The 14,202-nt window shown below is 39.3% G+C and overlaps 1 protein-coding gene across 1 annotated transcript in view; it reads right to left on the reverse strand.

Moving 5' to 3' along the window:
* Positions 1 to 205: 205 nt before the first annotated feature.
* LOC102235897 (gamma-aminobutyric acid receptor subunit beta-4-like) overlaps positions 206 to 14,202 on the reverse strand; it is a 60,625-nt gene continuing 46,628 nt past the window's right edge. The window contains exons 5-10 of the mRNA XM_005800753.3: positions 12,294 to 12,376; positions 9,082 to 9,219; positions 8,299 to 8,451; positions 6,702 to 6,958; positions 5,928 to 6,017; positions 206 to 5,593 (exon numbers count right to left, since the gene is read on the reverse strand). Coding sequence (XP_005800810.2) covers positions 5,240 to 5,593; positions 5,928 to 6,017; positions 6,702 to 6,958; positions 8,299 to 8,451; positions 9,082 to 9,219; positions 12,294 to 12,376 — 1,075 coding nt within the window. The 3' untranslated portion in view covers positions 206 to 5,239. The remainder of the gene's footprint in view (positions 5,594 to 5,927; positions 6,018 to 6,701; positions 6,959 to 8,298; positions 8,452 to 9,081; positions 9,220 to 12,293; positions 12,377 to 14,202) is intronic.

A 14,202-nucleotide genomic window follows, 5' to 3' on the forward strand; every position in this document is an offset into this window, starting at 1 on the left:
TGAAATCACATAATGTGCGCTCCACTGTGATGTTTGTCCTTCAGCTTTATGAACAGTTTGTTCCACAAGATTTATAGAGCTGGCTATAAAACAAGTGCAATTTGAGCATGTAAACACTGAATCAAACTTTTTTTTTTTTTTTTTTTACTTCCTGGATGTGGATATGAATCGGATGGTGTAGAGTAAAAATATACGAAAATAAACCTTTTTTTTTTTTTTTTTTAACTCAGGTCATGCAAAACAAAACCTACAAGGTGAGGACAAAATAATGAATCCACCAGCGACAATTCGTCCGACAGTATGGAGACTCCTAGCTTTGTTCTGGTGATTTGACGTATGTAATACGGTGTTAGCGCACTTCAGGTAAGTGAAAAGGCGTATTCCAACTGTCCATATTGAGACTTACAGTATGTGCTGTTACAGAAGAAAGGGACACTTCTTCATTTATTTCTCCAGGCTACAGTTTGCTAACCATGATCTAAATTGGCTAAAGTGTTTGCTACAGTCCAGCACAGATTTGCTAGCCTTGCTCTCGGATAGCTAAAGATGTTTGCTACAATGCACCACAGACTCCAACCATTTGCACTTGGGCAATTAGTAAAGTGCCTTGCTCAAGGGCACTCTAGACCTTCTTGGTGAGGAACAGGAAAAAAAAAAAGCAAAAAACATCCCACTCGCCCTCTTAAGGCCACCCTGCTCCTCTAGCCATAGCAAGCTAGCTAGCTGATCATATTTTTTGGGAGAACTTGTGGACTAAGTGGTTTGTGAATGGCTGAGGTAAGTGCAGCGGGTAGACTGTGTTGAAAACTCCTGAAAGACTTCAGGTCACATTAAACGGACAAACGCAAAAAGCTTAACCGCCAGAACGTCACTTTCCTATTAGCTTTTAGAATTAGCGCTCCCTTTGAACTGCCAGAAACTCCATCACCGCGAGAGAACTTTGTCATGATTTCTCCATTATTTTGTTCACACCATGTGTTCTTTTGTGTTTTCAGATTTGTTTTTTCTCGTTTTTCTTTTTTGTTAAGGTTTCGTTTGCAGAAGTATGCCAATGCTAGAAAAGCTGTCCATGCCATTAGCAGTGAGGCTAGCTGGTATTAAGAACTGCCATGTTTTTGTTCATGCATTAAGAACTATTAAGTGAAAGATATCATATTTACAGTACAATTCACATGTAATTACACATTTACACTAGAGGCAAGAAAATTCACATTGAAATCAGTTCAACACTTTTTTTTCCTCCTCCTTCTCTACTTATTGAACTTAAGTGTTCAAAGGAAAAGAAAACAGCTCTCTAGATAAGCAAATATCTGAAAGAAGACGTTTCAGAACAGAATGTCCTCACAGCCTTTTGGGATGGAGGTGCTAATTTCATGTCCAGAAAGCTGGTAGTACATGTGGTGTTTGAAATGAACAGTGAATATATTTAGAGTGGGAATGTTTTTTTTTTTCTTCTTCTTTTTTTCTCCCCTCCATATGCGTTTAGTATACTATCTAAAAAGTACAATACCTGAACAGGCTTTCATTTCTGGGAATAACACCAACCTGAATAAGAGTTTAATACTTGAGTCAGCTTACATTAGAAAAACGCATTACTGCAAGTGCATCTCATTAAGACCACATAGCAGGCAGTTAAACACAGAAACATCTGCCTGGTTTGCAGTGGAACAAATAAAATCCTCTGGCCACATAGTCTGAATCTAAGCGCAATTTCATAAAGATCCGTCGTATTTTAATTTAAACAATTTAACATTGAAATATGCAAAATAATAATAAAAAAAACAGTTGACATAGTTACTACTGTAACAAAAATGTACCCATCTGAAACACCCTCAAGTCAAAATTACTACCGACATCTAACAATTTATAAAGTGTACCAATTATGACATGATCAACACTCTGGCAACGCAGTCACTTTTCACTCGTTGATCTGATTGCAACAAACAGCTGGCTAAAAGAGAGCCACATCTAGTCGTGATGCCAGCGGAGCATCTCCCATAAGACAACTTCTGTAAGGCAGAAGTTAAGAATTGCAGCATACATGTCACAGGGATGTCAGCAATGAGTTAAAGGGGGAAGCTTACAGGTGTCGGGGACTACTACTGCATATGTGGGAAGAGGCCAAGTAAAGCTTTTATGCCCCCACGCGATGTCGGCGGGTCGCGTTTTACTGCTGGAGAGGGGCAAAGATTTAACAAGCGAGAGGAATGGAGGGAATAAATAAACGATGGCTCTGGTTTGTTGTGGCTGTAAATTTCTCGGTGAGAAGTTTACGGCTAAGCACGGGATATTAGATTGTTGTGTAAAATCCGTAAAGTGCTCGCAAATCTTCCATTGGGCTAAAACAGTCTGTTTTCAAGTTCATTTAATTTCAGCGGGACACATTTGGATCTAACCTTCAGTGTTACCCATCTATTGCTTGGAGAAAGCATTGTATCATTATTATTTTTTCTTTATCTTGCCACCCGCTTTTGAAAAGTTTGACCTCAATTTCCTAACTGCAGACACAAAGGTGGAAATTTCAACAATTAAAGACGCTGCTTGAAAATATGACAATGCTGCATAAAATTCATCCAAAAAATAAATAAATACTAAAAGTTGTATTACACCGCTGGTCACAGCACTGTACAAACTTCACTATTACTTAGGTAGACACATTGGTTTCTGATCAGTTTTCCTTTTTGAAGAAATCTTTTGGATACCCACCGCTCCAGAGAAGAAAGCATATATCTGATGACAAACTGATATGTTTGCAGCTCTTCCATCTTTATGTTGCTCTCCCAGGAAGGAATTCATCTAATTCTTTATTTATAACTGTGGCAAAATGCTCAACACCACTGCAATTTCTTTTGTAGCTTTTCAACTGAAGTAAGTGACATGTGAAAAAAGTGTTGTTTTGTAAAAATATTAATAAGAAATGTCACACAGTAAAGTCTGATTTGGCACACGATAATATCCTGCAGTAATTCTGTCCTCGAGTCAGCAGCGTCAGTTCACCCTTTCACCAACTGAAACCCCCATTTTGTCCCGTCTTACCTAAATTTTGTCACAGTAAACAAACTATTTTGTACCACTATTCTTGAACCTTGGCAACATCAGTTTTCTTTTTATTGTAGCTGCAATTATTTAAGCAGCTACAATAAAATATAGTTTTATTTTTCAAACAGGTTTTTTTCTGACTGGAAGTAGTTTAAATGTTTCACAAGGGCTCAGATTTTTTTTTTTTTTTACTGATCATGCATAAGTGTATGACTGATATATAGGTGGGGAGAAAAAGCCAGGTTTCATAGATCTGATGTTTGAGAACCTGGCTACGGTTCTAATCTTAGACAGCATGTGACCACAAATACTCTATGTTATCTCCTTTGGCTAGTTATTTGTATCACATTTTTCCTTTAATAGTCCATGAGTAAAATACAGACAATTATTTTAAGTTGCTAAAGTAGGTGTGAAAGATCCCACTGGAAAGAGTAAACTGATGCACACCCGGTAGGAGACATTCTGAGGTAAATGGCAATGTTTAATAATCAAAAATCTGGAATACTGCAAAACCAAAACTGCAAAGGTCGGAAATGTTGAACATAACCAGCACCCCTCCTGGTCGGTACATCAGCACTAGAAATGCAATGTGTGTGTTTTCAAGGGGAAAACATGAAATACAGGCCTTTTGGTCATCATTTCATTCAATTCATGGCTATTTTTCTGACATAATAAATCCCTCCTGATCTTGCAGCAGCAGTTCTGGAGAGGCTGTTGAATAAGGCTACAACGACAAAACCCTCTCCTCCGTACGCCTCTTTCCCGGTACAATACGAATCCGAAATATTCTTCCCTTCACACACCGACTGGAAAACCAAAAAGAGGCTGAGCAAACAAAGATATACCATTGTTCTGAATGAGGATTTGGTCGATCTTTTTGAATATACATGATCTCACATCTTCACCTAGGAATAATTTCACACAAACAACAAAGGCAGCCCATCTCACTCCCCTTCCCGTTCCTGCATAGCAAACACAAAGCAGGATTCGATGTCAATGAACTCTGCATCTAAAGAGAATGTGAGCTAATCATTAGGAGGAAAGAAAAAAAAAAACCACAAGCATACCTTTGCGAGAATATTGAATGATTTAAATGTACAGAATGTCTTCCCCCCTCCACCCCCAAACAATCAGAACCAGCAATGCACGCCTCTTACTCTTTTATCTCATAATGCCCAACCCCTAGAACATGGTCTGACTCTCTGAAATCACAGTTTTTGTTAAGATGAAATCATATCTACAATAAGCAGTGTTTGTTTTTACCTAGAATGAAAAACACTTTTAAAAATCCCCACCTCTTTCTCCACCGGCAACCTCAACACGATCCCACCTACATCCCACCACTCCGAGGATGTGTTTCTAATAAAATAGAAAAAGACAACAACAACAACAAAAAAAAGAGAATGTAAAAGTAATACAAGTTGACTCTGGGTGGAAATGCAGCAGTCAAATATCCTATCCATACGCCAACCGAATGGGGACCATTTGGCCGGAGTTGATGTCTAATAAGGTGAACAATATTCACTCTAAAAACAGGAAAAAAAAGCCAAAGAACAACACATAATCCAAACAAGGTTGCTGTACATAGCAGAAACTGAGAGGTTTCCGTGCATGTCGTCCTCCTGTGGGGTAACGGCAGAGGGTGTGGGGGTGGCAGCGGCGGGGACCAAAGGTGTCGCCAAGGACTTCAGTGAGTCGATGCCCGGACGCGCGAGCCACCGCTGATTTCTCGAGCTGCAGAAGAGGATTTCTGAGTACGATAAGTATCAATAAAAAGTCAGTGGGACTTCGAGACATCTTTTCTCTCTCTCCAAAACTTTCACTTCCCCTCTTTCTTTTTGCTTTTTTTCACTTTTCTTTTTGTTTTGTTTTTTTTTTTAGCAAAAATATCATGCAGTCTTTAGTTCTGAAAAACCCCTGGTGGGGAGGATCTCATGTTTGTTTCAGGAAGAAAAAACAAACAAAAAAAGCGTTGAAATTCTTCTCGCACAAGTATTCTTAAACATTCAAGTCATCCTAGTAATACTTTGTACAGCAGAAAGGTTCCTCGGATTTCACATGTGTATATATAAATATAATATATGGAAATATGCATATACATATGTTCAACTTGTATATGTGTATACATATTTTGGAACTGTATCAAAGCCAATTTAATGTGCTCTCAAAATATGGCCCATGATTCCTAGTGGGATGCACATCAATTCACATAGTACAACCAGTAGATTAGGTTGAAAAATCCAAAGGTGATGGGGAAAATGACCCGGGACCACTTGTCGATGGTGCTAACATCTGACAGGTTTGGGATTTTCAACTTGAGCTTGGAGGAGCGTCGCCGTAGCCGACAGTTGGCGCGGCTCCGCATGGCGCTCCGGTCCAGCGAGTGGTGGCCGTAGCCATCCCGGGGCGCCATGGGCTTCCTAAACTGGACGCCGGAGCTGTCGAAGGACATGACGGAATTCCGAGAGTCACTGACGCTGCTCCCCACGTCGGAAGGCATCACCTCGTTGTTCATGTCCAGCGTGGTGAGGAGGATGTTCCCGTAAGCGTCCACCTGCGCGGAGACCAGAAAAGACGCCCAAAATCAGAGAGGGGTGGAAAAATGCTAAGTAGCATTCCCCAAAAATCCCCTTAGACATCTAACATGGCATCCTAAAATAAAACCCCCCTCCCACCCTTTTAGCTGTCAAGCTTCAGCAAAATGCAGGGATGATATGGGATGTATTTTTCTCGCATGCAACAGAAATAGTTAGCTTCTTCAGATAAACATTTAGTGGTTGATTCTTTTCACTTGCTAAACAGTGACAAGTCATCTGAAAAATGCTGACAAGAAGACTCTTTATGGCATGGGCTGGCCTACAGCTGATATGATTGCTAAATACATGTACCCCAACTTTTCTTTGTTCCTCGAGATACAGATTTCTTCGCTGTGTAAATGACCTGAAGGTGTTGGTTTGAAACGGCACGGAAATGGAGTCCTTGCAATGCGAAAGAAAAAAAAATGGAAAGAACATTAAAACGACTCAAATACAGGCAGATATAGTCATAGTTTCTCAGAAATTGCAAAACGTGTAAGACAGCGATCAACAGGAAGAACGTTTGTGAAATTCTGAAAAGGCATAGCATTTAGTGCTTCAGAACGGTAGGAGGGTTTGTTCAGTCTCGCCCTTTTAGCAGCTGGCTTGGGGAAAAAGATGTAGCTGTCAACGCTACCTTTGTTTGTGTTGTTATGCTTTTTCTCCCCCCCCATTTGTTCTTAAAAAGTCTTTAAATACAAGGTAGCAGAGGGAGAGTGAATAAAGCCTACAGGATCGACATAGACAACAATCTAAATAAGAAATGAGAATGTTTACACCACCGTTGAGTTAGATGAATAGGTATCTCAATGAGAAAGTTTGTGCTCAATAAAAAGCAGTCAGTGCTTGAGGGAGAAGCAATGGATGATGGTGGGTGAATGCATATTAGGCTGTGGTGACATCGGTATGCATGTGGAGGATTGCTTCGGGGTCTTGCGTACTGTACGAGTGGCTTCATGTAAAACGACTATGGTCAGAAGTCTTTTTGTGTGGAACAGTCTTGTTTTCTACTTGAACTCTGACCGACGCGGAAGAGGTAAGGAAATAAAGCGAAGAAGAGAGTCGGAAAAGAAGGAAGATGCAAACCTGTTCCCTCAGGCGCTTCTCTTCATATCTCGTACGCTCGTTGTTGACTTTGCCCAGCCTCTCATTGATTTTCTTCTGTTGTGCAGGGCCCCGGCCAAAGAACACGTAATTTACAAAGGCATATTCAAGCAGGGCCAGAAACACGAACACAAAACAGCCCATGAGGTAGACGTCGATGGCTTTCACGTAAGGAATCTTTGGGAGGGTCTCCCTAAGGTGGGTGTTAATCGTGGTCATGGTAAGCACCGTTGTCACACCTTATATCACACAGAGAGAGAGAAACCAAGGAATCTTTGTTAGACAGATCTCAGAGATTGTTGTCCCGCCATATTTCTGGTGCTTTTAGATATTTCTCTAAATGGACCCATTCTGTCCAGGGAAGGTCTATTGACATTTTTAACAAGAATTTTCCCAAATTATTAAGACCTCACAAAGTACTTCAGAAAGACAGAGCATAAAAATTAAAACAGCAATGACAAAAAAATATTACATTATATAGACAACAAGCAAATACAATAATATCCTAAAAAGAATCAGGGAAAAGCCTTCATTTTTCGCTTTTTCATTAAAAATTAGTTTTTTTAAATTAGACTAGTGCTGTCAATTGACTGAAAAATGTCATCAAATTAATCACGATTAATTGCTATGCTTAACGTTGTAAGCTTGAAACGTAAAAATGTACGTTTTGTAAAGAATGCTTAAGAAAATGATTTATTGTCTCAAACCAAACATATCGGGTTTCCAAGATTTCATATTTATGAAGGTTTAAAAAGTCTTTTTTTTCCCCAAACATAATTTAGAGATGGTAACTATAAACTAGCTGTGCTTCAGTGGAAGGATAAGCCACTGTTGCAATAAGTAAACTACATACTACCTTGGTTTTATCCAAATGTCTCTCGTAGTGTTTTTTTTTTCCCTTTAAGAATGTTTTTTTTTTCTTTTAGCACTAGTGGACTTTATTTGACAGTAATCTGACAAATAATATGCACCAATGTTATTTGCTTTAGTTCTAGGAAAGTGAAGAGGCTGCAAGATGTAGCTCTGTATTGTTTTGCTTTGCCAGGATCAGCAATAAACAGTACAATAAAACATGCCGGAGTCTTTCAAGCTTTTGCTTCTGACAAATGACAGATTAAAATTTTAGCAGTTTTTAATATTAAGAGCGGCAACTGGAGACGCCATTATACATTTGGGCAATTGAAATCACTAATAGTAGTAGTGCCAGCCTCACTGGGTGTAGTCCCTTTCAGTGTTATTAATCAGTCCACATTATGTACAATATTAGTGTGGATTACACTGTATCCCTGCTGTTCCTATTTTCTTTTTTTACTCTCACAACACAAGCCAATTTGTGGCAACATCAAACAGAGGCAGGGGAAATTCAAAATGAGAAACATGGCGAAATGAAATTAACGGGAGTCGCTCGTAACCTGCGGCTACATGTTTGCTTTCTTATTCCGTGCCCATAAATGTGGAAGATTTGTGTAGGAACATTTACACATGTGTGACAGATGTGTGTTATTTGTTTCTGTGATAAGTTGTGGATTCTTACGGGAGCAGTAAGAAGTTTAATAACGTAGCGGTGGCTGTGTCTTACCGAGGGCCACGCGAGCTGCAGAGGCATCATAATTGATCCAGAAGGAGACCCAGGAGAGGATGGTGATCAAGATGGAGGGCATATACGTCTGCAAGATGAAATAGCCTATGTTCCTCTTAATCCTGAAACTCAATGAGAGCCTTGGATATGAACCTGTGTGGAAGCAGAATGGAGTGAAGTCAAGGGCAAAAGGAAAACAAAAACCAAATCAGAGAAAACCAAAGGAAGAAGTAGGGGGAAAACGTCGACACAAGTCAAGAGTTCCAAAGTCTGCACTTTGACAACGCACAGGGTAGTCATTTCTCCATTTGTTCAGATGGAGCACTTAATTTCCCCAAAGCGATAGATTCCTTTCCAGGGACAAGTTCGATTCCAATTAAACATGGCAGAAAGTCGCAAACACGGCACATTTTTCTGCAAGCCCCTATCTCAGCAGGCAGCTTCAGCGTCCCTGTGAGAATTGTCACAGTGAGCTGCTTCTGCTTTTTTTTTTGCACTTTCTCTGTCCTCTAAACATTACCAAATGAGCATTTTAAAATTGGAGAAGCCCCACGCGTTTACACTGGAGCAATATGTGGTATGTACGCAGTGAGTGAATGTGGGGAAACTCTGCAGTAAAACCAACGCTCCTTGTGCCAATTAAAAGCACAGAGTTTTAAGTCGTGCAATGCTAGTGCTGCCAGAACTCACTGCATTGTATACTGTACCTATAAAACAGTTGTTTATGGACTGCTACACTGCCATTTTAGAGGTACTTGGACAGAAAGTCAAATAATATCTTACCTGTAGTAAACCTGACCTCCCTGGACACCAGGCGGACGTCCACAATGGAGAACTGAGGTAATTCCAACTCTTTAACCCCGGTCACAGCTTTGTCATCTCCTTCCCAAAAAAATACGATGTCATCTGTTGTATATCCATCTGTGTCACAGTCAGAGCACATTAGAGGAGAAAGAAGATGGGGGGCATTACTTTTTGATGAAGATGCAGCAGTCTCTGAATGGAGAGCCTCTATTGGTAGGTATAACTCACTACCTTGATTGAATCAGACATTGGTACACAACTGGTTCTTTTATGTTTACAGTTTTCTGGTCTTTGCACTAGTGGTTTTGTACAACACTGTAGGTTCATCAAAGAATTTTAACAGGGCAAAACTTTAAAAAAGTGACAGTAAGTGATCTCAGTTTAAGATACAGACTGGAATCCCATGCACTTCCAAGGCGGGGCAAGAAAACTTCCAAGTTTTTCAGCACTCTGGATCCAGATGTCTTCATCAACACCGTCTCTCTTAAATTACCTTAGACTGTCTTGATCCATTGTTGCCAATATTATGCTAATTGTGTCACTCTAATTTGATCAGAATTCTATTATATGCAGATGATATGTTCCTGTTTATCATATCCAAAGTGAACCTTCAGAAGGCTTCAGAGTAGTCAGCACTTTGAAAATGTCCTGCTGTCATATCAGAGGATGAAAGCAAGTATATCAGGGTCAAGATAAAGTCGACAAAAAAAAACAGATGGGGCAACTACTATGCTGTGTAGCAGCATAGTGTGTCAGTCTCTCGTAGTAATAAAAGGTCACCCTTTTAATCTACAGTCCAACATTCATCTTTGGTTATAAACTTTGTATAACAAGCAAGCTACCTCATAAGAGGTTCTGGCTTGCCCTCGGGAACAAGGTTTTATGGCTATTTTAAAAAAAACTCAGGGTACAGTCGCCATTCCTATACATCAACAGACATGAGTGGAGATGGTTTGTTCCAGTGCCTTTCTATGGACGTTCTTGGCCATATGCCACATGGATCAGACCCCCAGGACAGAGCCAGGACTTGCTGAAATATATTTCATGACTGGCTTGGCAATGCCTAGGAGTCTTTTTAGCTAATCTGGAAGAGGCAGTTGGGAAGTAAGTCTGCGTGTGACTACTTTAGCTCTGACCCAGCTCCATGCAAGTGAAACACAATAGAGTTGTACAAAAATAACCATCGATGGTGTTATACAAAAGTATCACAAAAAATATGCTACTGCAGTTTCCAAAAAGATTGGAGTAGAATTATTGCTTCATCTATAACATACTGTATGTTTAATAATGTCTAAACATTATGTCACATCACTATCAGAGTAATTGTCGTGTATTTTTTGTATAAAATGTTTATAGTTGTCGGAAAGTTGGCTTTAGGGGAAATACGGACCATCCGACACAAACACATTTCTATAACATGTCAAGCTCAGACCTAAATCTGTCAGCCAACAATTACGTGCTGCGCTCTCTCCAGACTCCCATGAAGCCATATCACTGCATGTATTACGACTAGCATGAATATTCATTAACATGTGTCACATGCAATGACGCTGCCACACATTTCCTCCTGGCAAAGCAATTGAAAGTGACTACAGGAACAGATTTATTGGAATAGGCTAGCCTGCACTTACTGCAGAGCTATTTCTCAATCGGGGTAAGTGTTACCACATTTCACATTCCTCAGCCCTACATACGGACCTGGATGGTATTAAACTTACTACAGGACCAGGATTCATTACCATTAAATCTCTCCAAGAGGTTACAGGGTAAGAAAATGTGACATTGTCCATGAAATTGAAGCAACTGACTGCCTAATCCATCAAACTGATGGTTAATGCGCCTGAGTCAATAGTGCAAAGCACTCCATGAGCATAAACAGCAGATATTTTTGCAACTTTTTAATTCATGGCCTGTCTATATTTCATTGCTTACTCCAGCGCCCCGGAGGCAACACTCGGCAGTTCTTATTTTGAACAACTTGTACCAAAAAAAAAAAAAATCTGATGTATTGAGCAGGATCTGCATGACTGATGGCGTGATTAGTGAAAATGATCACACAAATGCAATTTTTAATTACATGACAAGCTTTTTCTTCTTCAGAATAACGATTTGTCCAACTTATCCTAAAAGTGTCTGGAGGCATGATTTGTTTATGGTTTTCTTATGTGTGTGTTTATGTGTGTGTGTGTGTGGAACACCAGGTGTCTTTACAGAAACTCTTGACTGTGTTTATTTTGAGAGAGGATTAATTCATGATCACTTCAAATTCAAATTCAATGATGAGTCAGCGAAAATGAAGGCGAAAATGTTACCCATACAATGCTTTACATTTTGGTGTCATTTTTTAAAGCAGCACAACTATGGAGGTTAACTATGAGATCAAGAGCAGAGATCAAGAGCCAAGTAATGGAAAATCTGTTAACTACAAATATTAGAGCCACAAATTTGGCCTTTATGGAAAGTTAGCAAATAGAAAGCAACTGGTTGAAAAAAGCAAGAAGAAGTTTTGTTTCCAGTTAGATACAAGCCATGCAGGAGGATGTGGCAACAGTTGGAGCAGGATGTATGCGAAACTGTATTTGTTGTGCAAAAATTAGCACCGTACAGCTCTAAAATATGTTTACTCAGAAGGGTCACGGAAGCTCAGAGTTAATTGGACTCTTACCATATCTTTTCTTTCCACATAACAATCCTCCACTACTTTGTGTTGGATTCACATCAAGCACATTTGAGCTCATGTTTATAACATGACAATGTCAAAAGTTAGGTTGCATGAATACAGTAGCATTTTTTCATTTGATTAACTAGTAGAAAAAACACATATTGATCAAAAATGACCAGCAAAGTTAATTTGTGATGATTACGTCTTTCCAAAAACTCACAGATGCATAGCATCAGTTGCTATTTACAATCAAAGTTGTGCACATTTTTCAAAGCATGTTTCACGTGAAATTTGCACATTTGTAAATAGCAGTCATAGCAGCAAGTCCTTCTTTAAATTTCCCCACATATGTGACCAAACACTGATGCCCTGATACTCTGAAACTGAGAATGACTTCAAGGTATTCATCCACCAGTAAATGCTTCGTACTAATCGTGGCATATGCTTTCAAGGGTTAATGAAAGCAGAAATCGATTTGGTCATAGCGACTGAATATTCATCGTGATATGGATTTATTTGCAGGACTTACAGCTTTCAATTTCGAGAGTGCAGTTCTGTTCATCCAGAGGGTATCTCCTCAAGTCCATCATGCAGGCAGCAGTAGTTGTTATTCTAAGGACAGAGTGGAAAGACGTGAAGACACGGGTTAATACACAGAGTGATTATAACAGCTTTTGGTGCAGACAGAGACCCACAGCTCACGAACCCACAACAACATTGGTATATACGCGCCTCAAAAGTGACTCTAATGTTCGTTGAAAAAATATGAAGAATCTATTGCTGCTCAATAGGTCAATCGATGCCTATGGAAATACGATCATAGAGCCTTGAGTTGATTCGAGTTGGTGGGAAACCTTTTCATTATATTAAAGACCGCTAAATCCGAGGGATATCGCAACAATTAAAATTTCAGCAGAGATCGTACCTTACATCTTTTACGATAAAAATACATTACCAAATTCTCCTTAGCATGACGAATATTTAGCGTTCTACAAAACGTATGGAAATGTACCGTTTTCTTACATACATACCGTTTTCTCTAAAGTTGGACTCAATCAAGCGATGTGTAAATCTCACATCGCTTTATGTTATTTATTTTATTTTTTTCCCAGACAGCTGTTATTTATTGCCACTGTCGAGAAGCGGCTTTCTGCAAGGTAGCTTTAGAAAAGATGTATGCATAGTAGTTTATTAGTGTCGGTCCTAATTTCCAGCAGCCCATGAAAAAAAAAAAAAAAAAACTGCTTTTTGCTACAAATTACACATATAGGGGTCCTTTGCATTTAGCTGAGACATTCACCCATACAGCAAATTTTAGCAATTACATTTTTGCTGTTGGTGCCAGCTGCTATGTGTTCATCATTCTGGATTTCATTAACTTCCTGCCCTCCTTTGCAATTGCTATAAGAATGAATAATAAAAAAAGAAAAACACAACTTATATTTTACTCGTGTCAAAAGCCCAAATGTTGATGTGCACGACATGCATCTTTTTCATGCGTGTGACTGATTAAAAAGAGTGCGACCACAAATACAACGTCGTAAGGTTTTACACTGCTGCAGTGGGCAAATGTATACAGCCCTATACAATACCTGGAATTACTAATGCAGGAGATAATAAGCTGTTTGCCTTGAAAATATATTGCTCGAATACGGAGTCGGTAAATTGGTCACGGTGGTTTGCCCAGAGTTCTGTCGGCAGGTAATTGGAAAACAAAATATGTTCCCGCCGAAACTGATTCGGGCAGATTTACGCAGAGGCATGTACGCCTTCTGTGGACCACGATGAAAAAAAAGGCTCTATAAAGACAAAAGACAATAATGCACGAACAAAAAAAAAAAAAAAAAAAAAAAAAAGTGTGACAGGTATGAGCTGCATTCTGCTGCACAAGCACAAAGCTGCTCAAACTGCATTCTGTTCTGCTCTACTGCACTGCTCTCTCCTGCTGCCTCTCAATGTTTCGCTGCTAAGAGCTACTACTGTTATACACTGTGACCAGATAAAGACCTAATTACACTAATCAGAAAGGTTACTTGGCAATCATGATTTCAGACCAATAGTTGGAATGAAACATTTTATCTTGATAGCTTATTAGTGTTGGTAGGTGTTTCACTCTGACAACACGAGGGGCCGAATAGATTTGTAAATGAATCATACTTAATTGTGGTTTTAAAAAAAAACTGGAATAAGAAAAACATCTAAGTTTAAGCTAAATGTTCTTTGTTATACTTCCAGATATGTATTTTTAAAGATTTTTGTGGCACAAGTCGCCTTTATTTAACAGTAGCTACAGGGAGTAGGGGAAATTATACAGCACATGGCCCAGGGATGCGGGAGATTCAAGGATTTTGAATGTAACCCATCCTAAAAATATACATTTATATGTAGATGAAAAAAAGGAAAATCAAACTAGAACAGATTTATGTTCTCTAAAGTTG

The sequence above is a fragment of the Xiphophorus maculatus genome, chromosome 11 (genome assembly GCF_002775205.1).
Source record: "Xiphophorus maculatus strain JP 163 A chromosome 11, X_maculatus-5.0-male, whole genome shotgun sequence".
Lineage (NCBI taxonomy): Eukaryota > Metazoa > Chordata > Actinopteri > Cyprinodontiformes > Poeciliidae > Xiphophorus > Xiphophorus maculatus.